The following is a 23,529-nucleotide window of genomic DNA, read 5'->3' as shown; positions in this document are numbered from 1 at the left end:
GGAATCTAGCTCATCGGCTCTTCTCTTCACTGGTGTCAACTTTTCCATGTCGTCCCATCCGCTAGGAATGCTATTCTGCTGGTCTTCATAAAAACTTGATGGCATCTGGTAGTCAACGTAATAATCGAACTTACCACTGGGCTGGCTCAGGGTATCCATAATTTTCTTTCCCTTGCGTGCCTTATCAGAAAGCTCAGGGGCAGCGTCACGAAGGCTAGGTACCACCAAGAGGTCATCTTCACCATGACATAACCATGGGGCACGAAAAGTGAATGCCCTAGCATCCAGTAGGTCTTGAATTCTATTCTTCAGAGCGTCACAATCATCCAGCGAGTGCCCGACCTCTCCTGAGTGAAAGTCACAAGATCTGGAGGGATCATGTTAATGAAGTATTCAGGAGTAGGGTGTTTTGGCTTCCTTGTGATCAGCCCCTTTTGCAAAAGGATAGAGAATATCACATCCATGGATTTGGGAACCGGCGAGTATCGTCGTACATTGCCCTGCCACTGTAGGAGTTGGACATCTCACCAAGTCGTGTCGGGAAGGGCTCCCGATAGCGGGTTTTCTTCGGGACGATTTACTTGGGTCACCTGCTCTTGATCGGGAAACGGCAGTAATACATCCGAGATTTGGCCGATAGTATCCATTAACGACGCAAGCAAATCTCGTAGCTCGCCTAACCGACACTGCAAACGTGCAAACAAATCAGGCGGGTTCGTACTTGTCTGAGAGACCGAGTCTTCTTGTATGGCTCCTATAAAGATGTCGTCAAATAGGGTGACCACATTATCCAGCGTTGCTTCTCGTCCACAATCTTCCTCAATCGGTAGCTTGTCTGAGTTTCGATGTCGGTCAACAGAAATATTTACGGGAAGCATCGAGGAGCTCGGCTGACTTGAAGATTCGGCAGGATGCTTGAACCCCTCTCCTGATTGTCCTGAGAGGTTAAGATAAATTTTTTCATCCTGCAGTAATTTAGCAGGCGGCGGGAAAGTTTCCTGGATATGGGGAAGTGGCAAACCGACTTGACCCGCTATATGCCCCTTGTTGGCTGATGGGTTTCCTCCGCGATACCCTAGACCAGCAGTACGGTGATTCTTGGCAGCCTGAATAGGCTCTCGAATCCCCCGACCTCCTCTGCCGAGTCCTTGACCTGGGGTGAAGCCATTCCCAACCATAACTTTCCCTACCATGACCAAGGCTTTTGACATATCGGGGACAAGAGGAGCAGTTCCCTCTTGTCCCCGATATCCATGCACAGTCGAAACGAGCTCGATGGACTGATAGCTAGATTCGACTTTGCCGCTTGGTTCGACATACGGGATGGCGGTTTCTTGGTAGATCCGATGGTCTTCCTCTCCAAGGACCGTGATCAGCTTTCCTTGGTCCACAAACTTTACGCTTTGGTGAAGGCTTGAAGGTATAGCTCCGGCAGAGTGAATCCAGGGACGGCCCAACAGAAAGCTAAAGGCAGTGGGGATGTCCATCACTTGAAACAGGATGCTGAATACTGTTGGGCCAATCTGGACATCGAGGTCGATCTCACCCACAGTGTCTTTCTTCATTCCGTCGAAAGCTCGGACGGATATTTTAGAGGCACGGAGCTTAGATGTGTCCACATTAAGACGGCGCAAGGTTGCCAGCGGGCAGATATTCAGTGCAGACCCATTGTCTATCAGAACTTGAGCAACGTGGGAGTTTCTACATTTGACGGAAATGTAGAGGCCTTTGGTATGTCCCCTTCCTTCAGCGGGAAATTCATCTTCCGAGAATGTTATCTGATCCTTCAAAAGGATAGACCCCACAAATGCTTCTAGCTTGTCATGCTCGATTGTCTCTGGTACGTTTACGTCGCTGAGTACCTTCATCAGAGCTTTCTGATGCTTTACGGACGTTTGGAGGAGTTCTAATAAGGAAATCTGAGCGGGCAACTTACGTAGCTGATCCACCACATTATATTCACTGGCTTTGACGATGGCCAGGAACTCTTTGGCTTCTTCGTCGGTAACAGGCTTCTGAGGCTGAGCGTCAGCTTGGGCATACGTTCGTCCTGACCTGGTGATTAGGTCCACATCCAATTCGTAGGACCATGGGAACGCTTTGTCATTCTCGTACCGGTAGGGCTGAGGTATTTCGATCACTATATGCTCTGCGGGTAAAGGTACCTCAATCGTCAGCTCCTCCTCCTCGTCTGGGCTGTCAGACAAAGGTTCGTTCACAAGCGTGGGGATGAATTCACTTGTTTCGGCATTCAATGCTGAAAGTTCTTTGTCCCAGTCGATGATAACCTCAGAGATGGTAGCCACTATATCGGTACAGTCGGCGTACACAATCAAACCTGCTTTCGCCATGCTGGCAACCCTTTCTTTCATTAGGGACAGGGGCAGTACTTCACCAGTAGGATAATACCCTGCTCTCACTAGAGCATTATAAACATCAACAGTGCGTACCCTCTCACTCTTGATTCGACTGGCGTTGAAAGTGGATATGGCATTGATTCTGTTTTCATGCTCGGGTAGCGGGTTGTTCTATATGTTTGGCTTGGATGTCTGAAATGAAAAGGCTTTGGTGTAGAGCAAGTTTTGGATTCGGTGTTTGAGGGTATAGCAGTCATCAGTCCAATGCCCTACCTCGCCCATGTGATAGTCACATTTTTTTGACGGATCATAATTCGAAAAGCTTTCTGAGTTGGGTCGTTTTGGTTCGGTAGAAAGCAGGTTTTTCTTCCGGAGTATGGCCAGGACTTGAGAAGGGGATCCAGGCAGTGGAGTGAATTGTCTTTTCTTATATCGCCTCTGAGGCTGGCGACTTGAGGTAGGCTGCTGCTCACTGTTTACCTGGACTGTCTGAGGAGGATGAACAGTCTGGGTATATGCAATGTTTCCATCCGTCAGGGGCTCCTTCTCTTTTCGTGTGTGGAGTCTCTTACTTGTGGAAGCGGGGTCTGTGAACCATCCATCACGCAGTCCCATTTCAATTCGTTCACCCACAGGGACGAGACGATTAAGGGATTCAGCAGTGGCGCCAACCAGGCGGTGTCTGTATTCGTATGGAAGCGACTTTATGAACAACTTCACTTGTTCATGATCAATGAGTTGTGGGGTAACCTAGGCGGCCAAGTTCCTCCATCTGGTGGCATACTCCTTGAATGACTCGCTCTTCTTCTTTTCCGTGCGTTCCAGATCGTCACGAGTGAAGGTGACGTCAAGGTTGAATTGATATTGCTTGAGGAATGCATCAGCGGCATCATCCCAAGACTTAAAAGCATCCACATCTTTCGACATATACCATGTCAAGGCTGGCCCCGTCAAACTCGCTTGAAAGGTCTGAATCATGAGGGGTTCATTGTCAACGTACTGAGTCATCCGCACATGATACATGTGCAAATGATGTCTGGGGCATGAGGTACCATCATACTTCTCGAATTCCGGCATCTTGAATTTTTCTGGTACTTTGACCCGTTTGTATATGGACAGGTCAAGTGGAACGGCATGTTGCGGGCCTTGTAGCTGTTTCAGCATCTCCTCGACCTTTGCAAGGCGTTTGTCGTGTTCCGTCACTGGTACAGCTTCGAGCTCAGGCTTCCTGACAGCAAGGGGAAGCGGATCGTCCTCCGGCAGGGGCATTTTACTGTCACTGGCAGAGGCTTTGTCTTTTCCAGTAGACGGTGGTGATAACACCACCTCAACTGCTGCAGGCGTAGGTGTGAGCTTGCCATGAATGGATTCCACCTGTTTTGTGAGATTTTGGATCGCATTGAGGACCATTTTCATCTCATCTTCCATGTTATTGAGACGGACATTTTCTTCGGCCATTTTTTAACTACCTGTGAAAACACGTATATGAATGAGTATAATGCCCAATAAAGAATCATTCTATGACTTAGTCATATTATTATTGCATAATTTACTTATTTGCAAAGAAAAAAGAGAGAGAAAAAAGGTTTTTATTTATATATCATTACAGGTGGCGTCCCCGGGGTTCGAACCCCGGTCGCCTCGGACCCTGAGGCTACATCCCCGGATACCACTGGGCCGAAGGCCGCGGTGGTGTCAGTAAGGGGCAAAAAAAAATTATTTAAAGTATAAAAAACGGCCCGAGTTATATTAACATTTGTACAACCCATTAACATTTTTACAGGAGATGACCAAAACCCCTAAACATAAATACAGGAAAATATAAAAAACAGGGCTTTTAACAAAAAGATGCTCTTTCCCGGATGCTCATTCTATAAACGATGGGGAAGCTACAGCCTCTCGGAGCCGTTTATTTTCACGGACAAGCTCCGCAATAAGCGTATCCTTCGTCCCTACAGTCCTTTCGAGCTGGTCGATCTGTGTTTGGCGACTGGGCTTGTTGGGTACATCCGGGACTTTTGGCTGCAGCTCTGCCGGGATTTTGTGATGTAAGATGTAGAATAAAGAGGCATGGTGGACTTTTTCTTGCCCTTTCAATAGTTTAGGCACAAGAATGTTCTCAGGTTGACATTCAGTCCATCTTCTCTGGATGACACCAATTTCGTCAACGTAATTGTAATTTGAGCGAGTGAATCGGGTTCGAAGCAAATCTGTCGTGAGAGGTGGCGGGATCTCCTGGAAAGCCATGTACTGGCGAGCTACCCGGTAGGGGTAGTATGAAGTGATGCTAGATAAACCGAGCAAAGGGACAGGGTTATGAAACTGGTGAGCATACCGAACCTGACCCTCATGGAATCATTTAGCATGCCATAAGAAAGCCTCGGGATCGGGGTCTTTCAAAAAATCTATCCAGGTGGAGTAATCCTTATGAGGGGAATTATTTTTTAAAACCTCGAACCTTTGAATCGGATGCATGAAGTCATCGACTTCAAAAAGCTGCATGAGATGCCCAAATCCTCTCAAATGAGATAAAAACCAGATTTGCAAAATCTCTGGGGCAGCCCGCATAATTTTATCATCATTTTGTTTAAAACGGTTTAGAGACAAAAATGTTTCTGCTAGAACCGAATTAACATAACCCAAGCCGGTGCAAATTTGTTTGGCCACAGACGCAATCGAAGGGTTTATTGAATTACTGCGATGGGGGAAAATGACACACCCAACAAAAGCAAGGATAAAAAATTTAGCTTTTTGGCTCATGGGTTGACTTTCAAAACGCTCATTTAGGAAAAACCAGGGGCAGGCATTGCAATGGGCTTTGACAACTCTTTTCACGGTATTCTATCGGTTCGCAAAAACTGGGATAATTCGGATAGAGGCGACACTCCCAAAAGTGGTTTGATGAGTTCAGATCCCAAAGGCTTTCCAATGACAACGCTATACTCCTCCAGGGTCGGGGTCATCTCAAACTTACCGAATATGAAAGTGGATGTTTGTGGGCACCAGAAATGTGCTAATGCTTGCATCATGCCAGAATGGATGTTGATTTTGAGCAAGGGGAGTAGGCGACCAATTCTTGCTTTAACATACTGTTGGCCATTTTGATCGAGTCGGTCCCACCATGCCAGAAGCTCTTTTTTAGGAGTGGGGACAAATTGGACATCAGCTCTTCCCATCGTGTATAGAATGCAATCAACGGGTGGCCTAAAAAAAACAAATCAAATGAATAAGTACGTTGGATAATAAAATGAAAAGGGACAGAATATATACCTTTCCTTGAACCATGGCAATCACAACGACATACACATGAGGAGTGAGGTTCGATTTCTATCTAGACTGGCTCAGCAAAATGAAATTAAAAGGGTGTCTGACCGTCGCAGCCTCGCGTTGGTGTCAAGTCCTTTTAACCTCAGCCAAATCGAAAGGAATATCTTATAGTCACGCGAATAGGGGCTAAAGATATTTCTTTACGATTTTTAGAAATAAATTTCGGGGAAAAGAAAGGCAACCTCTACATCGCGGGCTCGCGTTCGAGGTCGTATCTTTCTTAACACCATCCTAAAATGCCCTATTGCGGCCCAGGTCCGGCAGCGTGGTTGTGTGTGCAATAGTGTAGTGCTAAATCATTAAAGCATGCACAACAATTTATAAACAATCAATTCGAACCTGCAAGAACAAATAACACCTTAATGTCAGTGTCGTACCTGGAGTCCTTGCTGCCAAACAAAAATCATTTTTGAATAGGATAAAATTTTTGGCCTAAGTCCACTTTAAAAAATGCAGTTCCCCAGCGGAGTCGCCAGTCTGTCGCGACCGAACTCCCGAGCTCCCTTTTTTTATCGAACATGCAAAAAAGGGGGGGCTCGCCTGGTACGTGCTAAGTCTAGGTTCAGGACTTAACTCGGGCCCTCCCAAGCCCATACCATATCGCGACTTAGGGTTTAAGTATTTAACATGCAAGTGGTTTATATCAAGGAGTCGCCACTAATCGATTTGGGGTGGGTCGATTAGAAATCCAAATAGGGTGATGGGAGAATCACCCTATTCCTACGAACCAGAGATTAAATGAGTTCGGGGACTTGGTTATACTAGTTGGATAACTAATGCCCTTTCGGTACCATTTTACTCTGTTCATTTTTGAAAACATTTGTTAGGCAATTTGGATTGATTTTAGGACCTTTCTCCTAACATGTGAGGTGATCAAGCGAGTGCATAATCAGGAATGATCAGCAGTCAGGAACACAACAATTCATGCAGCCTAAGGTTCTAACCTTAACTAAGTCAGATGACATTCAAAACACAACAACTCATGCGATTGTATTAAAATCATGCATAATAATACAGCGATAATAAAAACTAACATGCAAAATATTACCGCGCAATTCTCAGGCTTGTCTAATTTAAACAAGACAAAAAATATGTATATTAATACTACACACAATTAAAACAACAAATATATCATATAAAAAACAATTTGAATTTAAAATAAAATAAAATAAAATACGAAATTTTTTTTAATAAATAAAATAAATAAAAATAAAAAATAAAAAAAGGAAGGAAAAAGAAAAAATAAAAAAAAAGAAAAGAAGAAAAAAAAATTAATTTTTTTAAATTTTTTAAATTTTTAATTTAATTTAATTTTTTAAAAAAATAAAAATAAAAATAAAAATAAAAACAGATCCGGATCGGGTCGGAACCGACCCGGGTCAACGGACCCGACCCGGGGTGTTGACCCGGGTCGGATCGGCTGAACTGGGTCGGCTGGACTGACGCGGGTCAACGGATCCGACCCGGTCGTTGACCCGGGTCGGATCGGCTAAACCGGGTCGGCTGGACTGACCCGGGTCAACGGATCCGACCCAATCGTTGACCCGGGTCGGATCGGCTGAACTGGGTCAGTTGGACCGACCCGAGTCAACAGATCCGACCTGGGGTGTTGACCGGGTCGGGTCAACTGAACCGGGTCAGACCGGACCGACGGTCGCGGGCGCTAGAGAAACCAGAAATCGGCCGCTCGCTGGCCTACCCAAGCCAACACCGCCCTCAAATCGGCTTCTGGGAACTTCACCGAGCCTCACCGGCTGCCTGGGGTCACCGTCCGACCGCCGCTCACCGGCCGGCGAGGCAATTAAAAAACGGCCTCTTTGAGGCATTTTATCAAACAGACGGTGAGCAGCGCAAAAAAGGGGAATCCTGACCTGTTTCGAGGCCTCGCCGTCCTCGGGACACCCGTTCTTACCTTTGATGACGATGCACGGACGGCGGGGGACGGCGGTATGTGCCGAGACTCGCGCGAAACGGCCGGCGCGGGTCCCGGCCAAACCGGGATCAAAAACAGGGGAAAACAGAGCGGTTCGGGCCGGGGGGAGAGCTCACCGTCGACGGCGCATCTGGGAGGCTTCACGCTGGTCGGGGGGCGTTGGCGAGGCGACGGGCTTCCTTCTCACGGCCTGAGGACTCTCAGTTCACTCTCTATCTCTCTATTTTCGCTCAATCTCTCCCTCTCCTCCGGTGCTCTATTTTGGCCGAGAATGACCAATCGGTCGGGGACGTCGGCTCGGTGGATCGTTACCGACTCTAGCTCGCCGGGGGGCACTCCTGCGGCTGTATTCTTCCACCTGTAAGCCAAAATATCGGAAAATTTTCACCCGATCTCTCTCTTTCTCTCGGCTCACGCTCTCTCTCCCTCTGCTCTGTTTTTTCTTGAAAATGGCCGACCGGGGCTCTCTCTCTCTCTCTGGCTATTTATAGCCGGACGACGGACGATGGCTTCCCTCTCCGTGGCGTCCGCGTGACGATGGCCTGCACCGGCCTAGGCTCCGCGAATTCCGCGGCCATAGACCGGTGCAGAGGGGGTGTCAGTTCTGGGATGCAGAGGAGAGAACAGAGAACCGGGAGAGAGGAGGGGATAAGGGCGAGCCGGGAAGACGGGGAGGACGGGACTGGCAATTAATGCCAGTCCCGTCGGCGTGCTCATCCGGCCCTGCTCTGGCCGGATAGCGACGGCGAGGAGCAGCGACGCCGTGCGTCACGCTGCCGTCGAGCACAGAGGCGAACAGGGGCGGTGAGAGCGACGGGGGGAAGAAGGAAGAGGGCAGCTGGGCCGGGCCAGGCCCAGCTCGCGCGGAAGAAGAAAAAAAAGAAAGAAGAGAATGGGCTGGGCCGCCCGGGGAGGAAGAAAAGAAAAAGAAAAGGGAGCGAGCCGGGGGCCCGCGCGGGAGGGGGAAAGAGAAAGAAGGTCGGGCTGGGCCGGCCTTGGCCCGGCCCAATCCGATTTTTTTCTTTTTTATTTTTTTAATTAATTTTTTTTAGAATTTTTTTATTTTTATTCTAATAGACCCTATTAATGCAAAATGTGCCTAATGTCTATATGCAATGCATTTAAATAGAAATATTCTTTGTTTTAGGAATTAAAAAAGATTAATCCCTAAATTTTGTGCAATTAATTTTGGGCAAATCAAAAATAGGTGTCAACAAAGGAATGAAGGATTGATGTAGAAAGAAAAAGACTGAAATGACCCTCATTTATAAAAATAGTTATGTTAAAAAAATATATTGGTCGAGATTAATGAGAAAAATTGGCACTTATTGGTTTTCAGTAGGTAGAGTTTTACATTATAATGCTGGAACTTTACGAATATATTTTCCAGTTCTCATTATCAATTATTTAAGGACTTCTACCATTAGTTGATAATTTTTTTGTAGGCCCCAGCGAACCGGTGTTCCCTTGCTAGTAGAAAAGATTAAGTTCAATTTTAGTCCCCAAACTTATGTTGCTAGTGCAATTGGATCCTCCAATTTTTTTTTTTGTTTTTGGAATCAACTCCTCTAACTCTAACCCATTCTCAATTCAGTCCTTAAATAACTCTTAGTATGTGTCACGACCTGAAATTTCTCAGGCTAATGGATTATTAAGACTAAGCCTAACTCGGGCTCTCCCAAGCCCTACAAATTCGCAACTTAGGGTTTAAGTTTTTAACATGCAAAAGTTTTCATGCTTGGAGTCGCCACTAATCTATTTGTGGTAGGTCGATTAGAAACCTAAATAAAACATAGGGAGATATGTTTTATTCCTACGAACCAGAAATTCTAAGCTCGGGGACTTGGTTACGCTAGATCTAGTCTAACGCCCTTTCGGTACCTTTTCTTTTCAAAAATGTTTATGTAGGCAGTTTGAATCCATTTTAACTTAGTCACTAGCATGTGAGGTGATCATGCGGGTGCGCAAGCCACCAAAGTAACACCCAATAATCAAAACATTAAATAAATTGCAAGATTGGGAGAATTACTTACCTCGAAGCAACGTAAGCATCTGCATTGTTAGGTAGAAAATCACATCATCAATCCTAATATGATTTCTAATTAACAAGCAGTTCACTCAATATTTTTTGGATTTTCACTTATTTAAATGAAAGCTAACCTATAAGTAATGACGTGCAAAAATTAACACGCGATTAATGCAGCCTAACATGCAAACTATATGTCATGCGACGACGTGACCTAATTAATGACGGACAAATGATTTATTTTTTGTATTTTTTCAATGAAATTCGGAATTTAAAAAATGCCTAAATTAACATGCAATCTATTCTAAAAAAAAGATAATTTAATCTATCCTAAAGTGGCTTCTTTTTGGTATTTTTATGAAAATTCGAAATCAAGAATTACCCTAAAATGAACCGTCGAGATCAGGATAATATGTAAATTAAACTAGGAAATAAATTACTCTAATTCCTAATTTAAATAAAAAAGTTATCCTATCGACTTATTCAAAGAAAGTTATTATAAACCTATCCTAAACATGCATCATTATCTTCTAATAAAATCAATTCAAATCCTAACTAATCTTTTTTTGGAATTTTCTTTTTAAAAGAAATAAATCAAATAGATAGATAATCACCACGATCCAAACCAGTCCACGCAATCCACAAGATTTGTTTTACTATCATTGAATTAAGGAAACGATATGAACCGACGATCATATCCATGTGGTTATGGATATTGATGGAAGGCAATTCGTTTGAATTTGGGAACAAAATAAAATCTACTATCGTATCCAAATAGTTATGGACAGGATAAAGATTTTCCGTGCCACCGAGTATCGTATCTCATGGTTGAGATCGGATAGTCGTCCCGACACGTTGTTAAGTTAGGAATTTCCTAACTTAGTGTATTTTTTGGAATCTTGCGAATATGTCATGCATCATTCAAATATATCTACTAACCAATCAAAGACAACAAAATCACTCGAATTAGGAATTTAAATATTTGAAACGAGATCGGATAAAGTTTCTTACCTAATTTACGGATAGCTTCCAAATTCGAGCTTGATACCGGATCGGGTTTGCGGATTTCTTTCCAAATTTGAATCGCCGGGATTGCGGATCGAGACGGTGACCGATGGTGGGTGATCGATGGCGGACGCGGCAGCAGTAGCGGCGGTGCACGCCGTGGTGCTCCGGTCAATCGGGGGCAGCGGTGGAGGACTCGCAGCAACTATTGGACACTCGTGCTCGAAGAGGATTCACGATAATGATTGTCGATCTTGGACCACGATGGACGCCAGAAAAAACTTTCAATCCCAAGGTTTGCACCTGCACTCACTGAACGCTCTTACACATAATCTCTACACAATTTTTTACCACTTGTGTTCCTCTTGCTTGTAAATGATCCAAGTGCACCACTCCAGAATTCTTTCACCACTTCACTCACGAATCACACCTTCTCCGCGTGCACGAGCGTTAAACACGTAGAAAAGTTTGGATGATGAGGTCTTGGGACTCGTCGCAGGGAGCATTGCCAATGTTGGTGTGAGGACTGGATACGTCAGAAGTGGTCTGGAAGCAGCGGGGACCGCCAATTACTTGTTAATCACCCGCCAAGAAACTTGATGTTGCTGGTCTGCAGAGACTCGGCTGGTCGGTGCAGGGAAGGCTCAAATCAGCAGCTTCTCGTCTCCACAGCCTCGTCGCCGTCGTTGTCGGATAGAGACTTGTGGTGTAGCTGTTTCGCTGGATGAAGCAACGAGGCTGTGCGGGTCTCTAAGATGAAGAACCGGTGTGGAAGAGAGTTCGTTGATGCCGGATTCACCGTGGAGAATTGCTTTGACTTTGCAGAACGTGTGTGTGGTGAGACAGCAGCTCGATGGTGCACCTACGTGGAAGGAAGCTCCCTCTCTCTTTTCATGTATAATTGTTGCACTGTCTCCTCCCCAGCCACTTCTTTCTCGTCTTTTGAATAATGGCCGTGTGTTTCTCGTGCTCTCAAAAATCGTGTTCTGAAAATTATGAGAGCCCTCCTCTTGAGTGGGGGTATAATCACATATTTATATCGCAACCCTAGGTTAATTGGCCGGGCTTCCTAGTCCTAATGGGCTTTGGCTTAGGCTTTATCCTTTAATTTTTATTTAATTCCAAATTGACTGAATTAATTTGGGCTTTTCTTTAATTAAACTTAATGGGCTGATTTAAGCTCAAATTAAGACAACCAAGGTCTTTTAGACTTGTGATTTTCGGCCCCCGTCTTCCGAGTGAGCCGAGTTTCGTTCAGTGCTCGAGCTCGGTTTGCGCGATGGATTTTCAGTTCACTTGCCACAGTCGGTTCGATGTGGAATGCAGTTAATCTATATGAACCTAAACTATATGCTATGCGATTTTGATATTTTTGTTTAGGGGTTAAAATTTAATCCCTAATTTTCTATGCAATTAATCACTAAATGGTTAGTCAAAATTTAGGTGTCAACAGCTGCCCCTCTTTGAAGGTGACCTCGCAGAGGTTGCATTCAAAGACTAAATGATGCCTAAATTTTGGCCATGAAAATGCAATGAATGTTATTTTTGGTGGGAGTATGAGTCCCATTTTGAAATGCAATAAGAAATGATGCATGCTGACGTGAATAAAACATAGCTGGAGTTACTTACCTGACAAGAGTGGTAGCGTAATTCGAGGCATGACTCCGACTTTGTAGGTTGACAATCACTTGGGCATTGTCCCAAAGATGTTGCCTGATAAACTGTTGGGGGGGCTCCGGTGACCTTTACAAACTACCTATACATCGCCATAGGTATTCGTAAAGATTTGGCCGCTGCACTTAATTATCATCGTAGGTGCAACATGGGGGAACTTTCCGAGATCAGGAGGATATTCCGACATTTACGAGATACCTATACATCGCCATAGGTATTCGTAAAGATTTGACCGCTTCACCTATACCTTCCTCATAGGTGAGCCGCGGGGGAACATCTGAGATTGAGAGAACATTCCGACCTTTACGAGATACCTATACATCGCCATAGGCACTTATAAAGATTTGGCCGTTGCACCTATACCTTTCCTCATAGGCATGTTACGGGGGAACATCTTCTAAGATTGGGAGAATATTCCGACCTTTACGAGATACCTATACATCGCCATAGGCACTTGTAAAGATTTGGCCGCTGCGCCTATACCTTTCCTCATAGGCATGTCACGGGGGAACATCTTCTGAGATTGGGAGAATATTCCGACCTTTACGAGATACCTATACATCGCCATAGGCATTTGTAAAGATTTGGCCGCTGTGCCTATACCTTCCCTCATAGGCGCGTCATGGGGGAATATCTTCTGAGACTATGTGAAAAGTATGCCTAACAAAATATCTAGTTATCATCTAAGATATTTGAAAGGACTTGATCAATAAATACCTGGATATCGTCGCAGGTACTTAACGATTAGCTAAACCAGGGGCTAACCCGAATGTTCAGGGGTTCCTTGACAAAGTACCTGGATATCATCAAAGGTACCTGAAAAGGCTTGATCAATAGATGCCTAGATATCGTCAGAGGCGTCTAGAGATCGCAACAAAATGATCAAATATGGGACCTGACAATTACTCGAACAGGTTAGGGATACCTGGATAGTCACAGACATCCAAGGGATAGAGATATACTTACCTGGTGAAATCTCCGACTCTTGAGGGCGTGTCTCCTGCCGGACACGGTTTTAGGCAACATGTAATATGCATTCATGGACAATCAAGAACACATATACTCATGCACTATAAATTCAACTGGTTTTCATGCATGACGGTTTTGTCAAATCAGCATTACTAAATTTCACTGGGGAAAATCATGATAAGACAATCCGAACTCACAAGTAGGTGTCCTGAAAAATGTCAAATGAGGGACTTTCGGTCCGAAAAGGCTTTCACTCACTCTCATCGAAAAGTAGCTAATTTATGAAAATCACTCTATCTCACCATCATCATGTCGACAAGGGTCCGAGTATTCTCGCAAGCGGTACAACCTTACCAATCCGAGAGGTCTTTGCTAGGACCGTAACGTGGGCTTGGTCAATGGCTTAGCAAAAGGGGACTCATTGAGTCAAGGCTATTGAAAGAAAATACTCCGCAATCGTCTCTGGGTTTACAAGTCAAGAACCCTGCAAAATGAGATAGAAATGGACTTGCTCGTACTTCTTCGAGTTAAGCTTATAAACACCCGAATCCTACGTTAGTTCAAGTGCCCTAATCTGAAGAGACTTTACAAGGGACGTAATGTAGGCTAAGCTCATGGGTTGAGAAATGAATGGATCATTAGGCTCAAAATGTGTATAATTGGGATGAATAAGTTGGTGATCATCTCGGCATTATCACCGGTCCTCTTTTCCGCCAGGGATTGTCTTCTCGGTAGATGATCCATTGGCCTCGAGAGCTTATCACTCGACTTCTTAAGACTGTGGATAACTTTGACACATCTTAACATTTTCTACTCCGAAGTTCTCTCCTTTTTCTTCATTTTTTTTTCACGGGCATTGGCCTTGCTTTTACCAGGCAAACTGCTTTTTCATGCCCCCTAGTTTTTCTTTTTTCTTTTTTCTTTTTTGACTTTTGACACACACTGTCTACGATGCATATATTGGCCAGCCATCCTTTGGCTTGTTTTGACCGAATGATTAACATTTGGACTTTCAGGGTCTTCGTCTTCTATCGGCGCTCCGGATATGTTGCGTGGACAGTGATGGCTTTTACCTTGCCCCAGTGTGGGGGATAATCACTAACTGGGTTTAAGAAACGAATTTGCAGGCTCAATTGGGCTTAGCAAAGGATAAAGTGTGTATAGGATAGAGAAAGAAATGCTCTTCATCATCCTAAGGCACTTGAACTTCGTGTGAATTCATCTGAAAAAGCAACACTCGAAGATTGATGCAAGTGAGAGCAAGACAATCTCTATTCATTTTTCACCTTATAATGCTGACTTACCTCCAGTTTGCCCCGATGTGGGGTGGTTCTTGAAAGGGGTAATTTGAAAGAATTTCTCCAAGTGTTTAGGCTCAAAGTGGCGAAACAATGGATAACTTGTGGTGTTTGGGATAGAGAAATGAACTGCCTTTCGTGACTTCGGTTGCCATACCTTTTGCGAGATAACCCTTTACCTTGTAGACATGAAATTTTTCCACTCAACTCATTGGGGATTAGTGCATGGGACTGTGTATAGGATAGGACTTGCCTTTCATCATCCCGATGTACCTCATTCAACACATTCAATTCATTCCACATGAGTTATCAGATTGTCCAAATAGATTCCCCTTTTGAAATCGATGATGCAGACTGACAAAATGATCAAGCAGAATTTAAAGCCAATGCACACATTCCATCTTTAAATTGATTGAAACCATTTATTCATAAGTGAAATGTTTGTGACTCAGAGTATAAAACCAAACACTTGAAAACTTTTGCCGTAAAAATATTAGATCTTATCAGGGATAATACATCTTCACAGCATCAGAATTAACAGGCGTGGAAAACTCACGACCATCCACTTCTGCGAGAACCAGGGCACCTCCAGGAAGCACCTTTTTGACCACATATGGGCCAATGTAGTTTAGGACAAATTTACCCCCAGGAACAGGAAAGACTGGCAGTACCTTCCTTAGGACTAGATCATTTACCTCGAAGTGTCTTTGACGCACTTTTTGGTTAAAAGACTTACCTACTCATGCGGCAACTGGATCGGGGCGTTTCGTCTCACTCTCAGGGGGATTTGCCCCTCTCTGCACTTTTCTGGGTTCTCCAGAATCACTCAGGTTAATAGTGATAGTTTGGTCTGATGTGAGGACTTTGGGCCTTTCATGCCGCTCTAGATCGCGCTGAATATCTGAGGAATCGTCGAGTTCGTCGGTGTCATTGGGATCAAGCTCGGCTGCACATGATTCATCAGATTGGACCGTTTTCATACCCTCACGTGTCACAAGATTGCCCCTGAAACATAAAGTAGGGGGTTCAGAAGGACAAACAGGGCTAAACAGTGTATTTTTATTTCTTCTGATTTTTTTTGTGACTTTTTTTTTCGAAATTCTTTTCAAAAAAGTTTTAACGCGAGGGAACATGAAGAAGCCCAGGCCTCAGAATTCTCCTTGGACTATATTTTTCTCTTATTGGTTGGATATCATCACCGGGCTGGTTTGATGTACCTCAACATGCCCTCAAAAATGAAAATAATTTGTAATTTCATTGATTATCACCAAATGAATTACATTTATTGAATAGAAATTGCACCAATCGAGTTCTAGAAATGAAAAATCCTAAAAAGCAGCTCCCGAGATGGGGCAAGTCCTAAAAAGCAGTAAAAAATTCCCACGCAGGGGAGTGTGCGAAAAAGTAAAGGTTTTACTCTTATGGGCCAGTGCCCATTCCCTTCAACGGTCCTTCCTCGATGGCTCTAATAAAGAAATTATCGAACAGGGCAGTGATTCCCTCAATTGCATCATCAGGATCTTCTATCACTAGAGGTGTTGAATCATCCATACCTCCCCATCCATCCAGAACAATGTCACAGGGGTCAACATAGAAGCTCGGGGGCGCCGAGTATTTCACAAAGTAGTCGAACTTGCCGCTCAGTTGCCCAAATGTGTCGATCACCTCTTTTTCTTCATCAGCTTTAGGCGTGCTCTCTACGATCTCTTCATCATCGGACGCGTCTTCGAGCGGAGGCATGTCTTCAAGCAAAGGGTCGAACTTGTCCTTCCCGGTGTTCAATGTAGCAAACTCTTCTTCCCAATTAATAACCACTTCAGAAATAGTGGAAACGATGCCAGTGTGGTCAGCATAAACAATCATCCCGGCTTCCACCATTTCAGAGATTCTTTTCTTCATGACAGTCAGAGGAGGCGCCTCATCACTCGGGTAATAGCCAGCTTTTACTAACCCACCGTAGACGTCGGCGGTGCACAGCTTGACATTTTTTATTCAACCAGCATCGAAACTAAATATAGCATTCACATTACCCGCGTGATCAGGGAGCGGGTTGCTCTGAACATTCGGCTTAACGGGTTGAAACGAGAAAGCCTTCGTGTCCAGGAGGTTCTGGATTCTGTGCTTGAGGGTAAAACAATCGTCGGTTGAGTGCCCCACCTCGCCCATATGATAATCGCATTTCTTAAACGGATCATAGTTATAGAATTGCTCAGGATTGGACCGCTTTGGCTCAGTGGTAAGCAAGCCTTTCTTTCGGAGGACCGCCAATACTTGAGACAACGACCCGGGGAGGGGGGTGAATTGCCTCTTGTTGTTCTTCTTCTGAAAGGGTTGACGACCCATATTTTGTTGTCGAGCTTCTGCTACTTGGATTGCTGGGACATGGTTAGCATTCCGCCGGCCCGGTTGGGTATAAGTCACATTCACTTCAGCTGCCGGCTCTTTTTCCTTTCTTGCACCAAATCTTTTGGTCGAGGAAGACGGCTCCACAAACCACCTATCTTTTAGCCCTATCTCAATCTGTTCGCCTATAGGGATGAGTTGATTGAAGTTGTCAGCCGGAGTGGCTACCATCCGATTACGGTATTCGAACGGTAGAGTTTTAATAAACATCCTCTTCAATTCACTATCTATGGGTTCTGGGATAATCTGTGCGGCTATGTTTCTCCATCTGATAGCATAATCCTTGAATGACTCATTCTTCTTCATCTGAGCACGCTCGAGGTCATCACGGGTGGGAATGATGTCCGTTATGAACCTGTACTGCTTTAGGAATGCTTCGCTAACTTCCTTCCATGTTTTGAGGCCATTTATCTTCTTCATGAGATACCAGTTCAAGGCAGGACCCGTCAGACTTGCCTGAAATGCATGAATCATCAGGAGTTCATTATCAACGTACGGTGTCATTTGTACGTGATATAGCTGCAGGTGGGCTTTTGGGCAGGAGGTGCCATTGTACTTGTCAAAGTCTGGCATCTTGAATTTCTTCGGGATTTTGATCTGTGAGTACAGAGACAAGTCAATTGAGAGTGAATCATGTGAGCCTTCCAGCTGCTTCACTCTCTCTTCAAGTTTGTTAACCCGTTCATCAGGTTTGTCCTTGTTGACGATAATCTAGACGGGGTCATCTACTAAATCGGGAAGGTCGTCATCTTCCTCACTATCAACATTTTTTCCACCTTTATGCTTTAGGGCTGATGCCTCAGGGGATGCAGGAACGAGAGTCAGCCGAAGGGTTTTGATCTCAGCGGACATCTGTTGCATTGCGACGAGGAGTTGCTTCATTTGGTCCTCAATGCCAACGACACGATCTCGTAAGTCAGTTTGATCTGCCATTCTAGTTCTTGACCGCGTACGAATAGGCAAGCGTGATCGGTCCGTAATTACCTGATGTAAAAGAAATGAACCAAATAAGCACATGGTCAAAGACAAGATTGGTCCATGACACGCTTCTAGTCTTTTTTTGTTTATTCATGAAAATATTCGTATATGGACGAGACTTTATGAAAAGTGATATAGGCAAAGAAATATAAATAACGCCCTAGACACAACCTAGGAAATAGAAGCACCAAAAATCCCTAATCATAAAACTATGAAAAACAAAAAGTGAGACTCCCTAGAAACTATGAACTGAAAACAAATTCTCTAAAGCCCTTTTTTTTCGCCATTTTTTGTTATAAAAACGATAACAACCTCTTGTGAAAATAATGACCTACGACACATCTAGGAAAATGAAGACATAGATTGAAAATAAATTCTCCAAAAAGCCTTCTTTTTTTTATTTTTTTATTTTCAAAGGACTCAATGATTATTACTTTCGAATTGAAAACCGATCTAGACCCATGGACCAACCCAAAAAAAAACGAGACAATAAGTAAACTGCAAGATAAAGGTTCAGAAGACTTACTTTACCAGGTAGGACCATGGCAATCACATAGACATACGCATGAAATGTGAGGTTCGATTTCTATCTAGACTCTGGCTTGCAAAGTGGAGACGCGAGGATTACCGAGCTAAACCAGTCATGGTGGTGGTTAGGCTGGGATTCCCCTGACTCCGGCTTAGTCAAGGAGCCGACCCGGGTTGCAAAGGGTGCAACCGTGGTGGAACTCAATGACACCGTGAAAGAACTTTCGGGACTAAGGAGGGCGACCTGTACCACGCAGGTGTGGTTGGGGTGTCCGCTGTCTCAATACCATCCTAAACCTGTGCCGCCCAGGTCCGGCAGCGGGTAGTGTGTGCGGTGTAGTGTAAATGCAAGGCATGCATAGCAAGTTATATCATACAGCACTTCGTCCATAAAATAAACCATACATCCAAACACCTCCCTGCAAAACAAGAGTTAACAATCACGCTTCCCCTTATACCTCCCATTCTGCAAAAAACATTTAACACCTAAAATGTTAGGGACGTACCTGGGATCCTTGCCGCCAAACAAAAATAATTTTTTGAAAAGAAAAACTGGCCTAAGACCACTAAGAGTTTTAACTCAAGTCCCTAGCGGAGTCGCCAAGCTGTCGCGACCTGAAATTTCTCAGGCTAATGGATTATTAAGACTAAGCCTAACTCGGGCTCTCCCAAGCCCTACCAATTCGCAACTTAAGGTTTAAGTTTTTAACATGCAAAAGTTTTCATGCTTGGAGTCGCCACTAATCTATTTGTGGTAGATCGATTCGAAACCTAAATAAAACATAGGGAGATAAGTTTTATTCCTACGAACCAGAGATTCTAAGCTCGGGGACTTGGTTATGCTAGATCTAGTCTAACGCCCTTTCGGTACCTTTTCTTTTCAAAAATGTTTATGTAGGCAGTTTGGATCCATTTTAACTTAGTCACTAGCATGTGAGGTGATCATGCGGGTGCGCAAACCACCAAAGTAACACCCAATAATCAAAACATTAAATAAATTGCAAGATTGGGAGAATTACTTACCTCGAAGCAACGTAAGCATCTGCATTGTTATCTAGAAAATCACATCATCAATCCTAATATGATTTCTAATTAACAAGCAGTTCACTCAATATTTTTTGGATTTTCACTTATTTAAATGAAAGCTAACCTATAAGTAATGACGTGCAAAAATTAACACGCGATTAATGCAGCCTAACATGCAAACTATATGTCATGCGACGACGTGACCTAATTAATGACGGACAAATGATTTATTTTTGGTATTTTTTCAATAAATTCGGAATTTAAAAAATGCCTAAATTAACATGCAATCTATTCTAAAAAAAAGATAATTTAATCTATCCTAAAGTGGCTTCTTTTTGGTATTTTTATGAAAATTCGAAATCAAGAATTACCCTAAAATGAACCGTCGAGATCAGGATAATATGTAAATTAAACTAGGAAATAAATTACTCTAATTCCTAATTTAAATAAAAAAGTTATCCTATCGACTTATTCAAAGAAAGTTATTATAAACCTATCCTAAACATGCATCATTATCTTCTAATAAAATCAATTCAAATCCTAACTAATCTTTTTTTGGAATTTTCTTTTTAAAAGAAATAAATCAAATAGATAGATAATCACCACGATCCAAATCAGTCCACGCAATCCACAAGATTTGTTTTACTATCTTTGAATTAAGGAAACGATATGAACCGACGATCATATCCATGTGGTTATGGATATTGATGGAAGGCAATTCGTTTGAATTTGGGAACAAAATAAAATCTACTATCGTATCCAAATAGTTATGGACAGGATAAAGATTTTCCATGCCACCGAGTATCGTATCTCATGATTGAGATCGGATAGTCGTCCCGACACGTTGTTAAGTTAGGAATTTCCTAACTTAGTGTATTTTTTGGAATCTTGCGAATATGTCATGCATCATTCAAATATATCTACTAACCAATCAAAGACAACAAAATCACTCGAATTAGGAATTTAAATATTTGAAACGAGATCGGATAAAGTTTCTTACCTAATTTACGGATAACTTCCAAATTCGAGCTTGATACCGGATCGGGTTTGCGGATTTCTTTCCAAATTTGAATCGCCGGGATTGCGGATCGAGACGGTGACCGATGGTGGGTGATCGATGGCGGACGCGGCAGCAGTAGCGGCGGTGCACGCCGTGGTGCTCCTGTCAATCGGGGGCAGCGATGGAGGACTCGCAGCAACTATTGGACACTCGTGCTCGAAGAGGATTCACGACAATGATTGTCGATCTTGGACCACGATGGACGCCAGAAAAAACTTTCAATCCCAAGGACTGCACCTGCACTCACTGAACGCTCTTACACATAATCTCTACACAATTTTTTACCACTTGTGTTCCTCTTGCTTGTAAATGATCCAAGTGCACCACTCCAGAATTCTTTCACCACTTCACTCACGAATCACACCTTCTCCGCGTGCGCGAGCGTTAAACATGTAGAAAAGTCTGGATGATGAGGTCTCGGGACTCGCCGCAGGGAGCGTTGCCAATGTTGGTGTGAGGACTGGATACGTTAGAAGTGGTCTGAAAGCAGCGGGGACCGCCAATTACTTGTTAATCACCCGCCAAGAAACTTGATGTTGCTGGTCTGCAGAGACTCGGCTGGTCGGTGCAGGGAAGGCTCAAATCAGCAGCTTCTCGTCTCCACAGCCTCCTCGTCGTCGTTGTCGGATAGAGACTTGTGGTGTAGCTGTTTCGCAGGATGAAGCAACGAGGCTGTGCGGGTCTCTAAGATGAAGAACCGGCGTGGAAGAGAGTTCGTTGATGCCGGATTCACCGTGGAGAATTGCTTTGACTTTGCAGAACGTGTGTGTGGTGAGACAGCAGCTCGATGGTGCACCTACATGGAAGGAAGCTCCCTCTCTCTTTTCATGTATAATTGTTGCACTGTCTCCTCCCCAGCCACTTCTTTCTCGTCTTTTGAATAATGGCCGTGTGTTTCTCGTGCTCTCAAAAATCGTGTTCTGAAAATTATGAGAGCCCTCCTCTTGAGTGGGGGTATAATCACATATTTATATCGCAACCCTAGGTTAATTGGCCGGGCTTCCTAGTCCTAATGGGCTTTGGCTTAGGCTTTATCCTTTAATTTTTATTTAATTCCAAATTGACTGAATTAATTTGGGCTTTTCTTTAATTAAACTTAATGGACTGATTTAAGCTCAAATTAAGACAACCAAGGTCTTTTAGACTTGTGATTTTCGGCCCCCGTCTTCCGAGTGAGCCGAGTTTCGTTCAGTGCTCGAGCTCGGTTTGCGCGATGGATTTTCAGTTCACTTGCCACAGCCGGTTCGATGTGGAATGCAGTTAATCTATATGAACCTAAACTATATGCTATGCGATTTTGATATTTTTGTTTAGGGGTTAAAATTTAATCCCTAATTTTCTATGCAATTAATCACTAAATGGTTAGTCAAAATTTAGGTGTCAACAGTATGTTAATGTGGTATGTTAGGATGATTTTTTTTATTATTATTATTGAAAAAGGTAAAAGTCGATGATGTTAAAATCAAAAGAAACTAGTTTTAGTTTAATAAAAATAAGAAAGTCAAATGTAGAAGACAAAGGTGGAAAAGCGAGAGATGCGAGAAGGGGCGGACGACTTGTACTAAGTAAAGGTTTAACTCCAAAGAGACCTTTATGTATGTATATTAATCTCATGGAAATTATGGCTGTATTTTTTTTAATCTTAGTTGGTATTTTGTTTTACAAACAAAGTGGGGGATTGTTGGTTGTTTGTTTGTAAAACAAACAAAATAGTGCATTTTCCTTTGTCCCACATAGGAAAGTTTTGAGAAAGTGGGCCACTTTATAACTGTGAATATCTTCTTATTCTTTAGAGTGAAGACAATGGGGTGTGTGCTAGTCCACACAATACCCGCATGCGGGTGCGCGATTTTGGCGCGATTATTAGGCGCACTTAGCACTTTGCACGCTTGCGCGGCCGCGGTTTAATTAGCACTAATCCCTTTATATTTTTTTATCTTATTTCGTAAGGTTATCTTATTAATTTTTTATTATTTGAAAGGTTGTTTTTTGTTTATTAAGTAATTTTCGAAATTATGAAAATTCGGAATTATATATTTATTTATTTATTTATTTTATTCCGAATTTTACATGTGTCTTTCCAAGACAACTTTTGAAGATTATACTTGTTCGGTTTTCAATCTTTTCCGAAGGGTTGCATCTATTCAGTTTGCAACTTCTTCCGAAGGAATATCTTTGTTAGCTTTGCAACCTTTCGTGAAGAGTTGCCAATGTTCTTTAAGACCGATTTCTATATATGTCAGTTTTTTGGCAAGAAAGAAAAGAGAGATCAATTTCTTCAAGTCTTCTTTCGAAAACTACAGCCATCATTTTCTTTTGTTTCCTAGAGAGACCCTGGAGAAATACTAGAATTGCTATCTAGTATTCTCATTTTGAGACTTTATTGTATCCTGGAGGATTTTTGCCGGTGACCATTAGCAACAATTGTGGGGCAAATAAATCCTTAAGGAAAGTGATATCACGCCTCAAAGTCCGACTTGATTGCTCTTTGATTCGAAGCCATTCAAATATACAACAATCTTAAGGATTTATTTCTGTTCAACAATGGAGTCGGAGACAATCAAAATCATGAACCAAGACATGGTCAAACTGGATCGGTTCGATGGGAACAACTATGCTCGCTGGAGGGACAAGATGATGTTCCTACTCACTGCCCTGAAGATATCCTATATTCTGGATCCAAAATTGGCGCCTATTGAAGATCCGAAGCCTACTGTTGAGGGAGAACAACCAAGTGCGGAAGCCATTGAAAGGGTTAACAAGGATAAGAGGAAATGTGAGGAGGACGAATTGTTGTGTCGTGGACACATTCTGAATACACTGTCTGATAGATTGTATGACTTATTCACTGAGATGAAGTCGGCCAGAGAAATTTGGAACGCACTGGAATTCAAGTACAAAGCGGAGGAGCAAGGTACCAACAAGTATTTAATCGCAAAGTATTT

The 23,529-nt window shown here is 43.3% G+C and overlaps 1 protein-coding gene across 1 annotated transcript in view; it reads left to right on the top strand.

Annotated features, from left to right (window-relative positions):
* The first annotated feature begins 2,294 nt into the window (after nucleotides 1-2,294).
* The window catches only part of LOC115669468 (transcription factor IIIA-like), a 44,269-nt gene continuing 23,034 nt past the window's right edge, over nucleotides 2,295-23,529 (top strand). The window contains exon 1 of the mRNA XM_056316506.1: nucleotides 2,295-2,298. Coding sequence (XP_056172481.1) covers nucleotides 2,296-2,298 — 3 coding nt within the window. The 5' untranslated portion in view covers nucleotide 2,295. The remainder of the gene's footprint in view (nucleotides 2,299-23,529) is intronic.

This window comes from Syzygium oleosum, unplaced genomic scaffold (genome assembly GCF_021117445.2).
Source record: "Syzygium oleosum isolate NSW1041296 unplaced genomic scaffold, Sole_v2.1 Sole_v2.12, whole genome shotgun sequence".
Taxonomy (NCBI): Eukaryota; Viridiplantae; Streptophyta; class Magnoliopsida; order Myrtales; family Myrtaceae; genus Syzygium; species Syzygium oleosum.
Note: the sequence above shows the minus strand (reverse complement) of the source record. Positions and strands in the feature narration are given on the sequence as shown.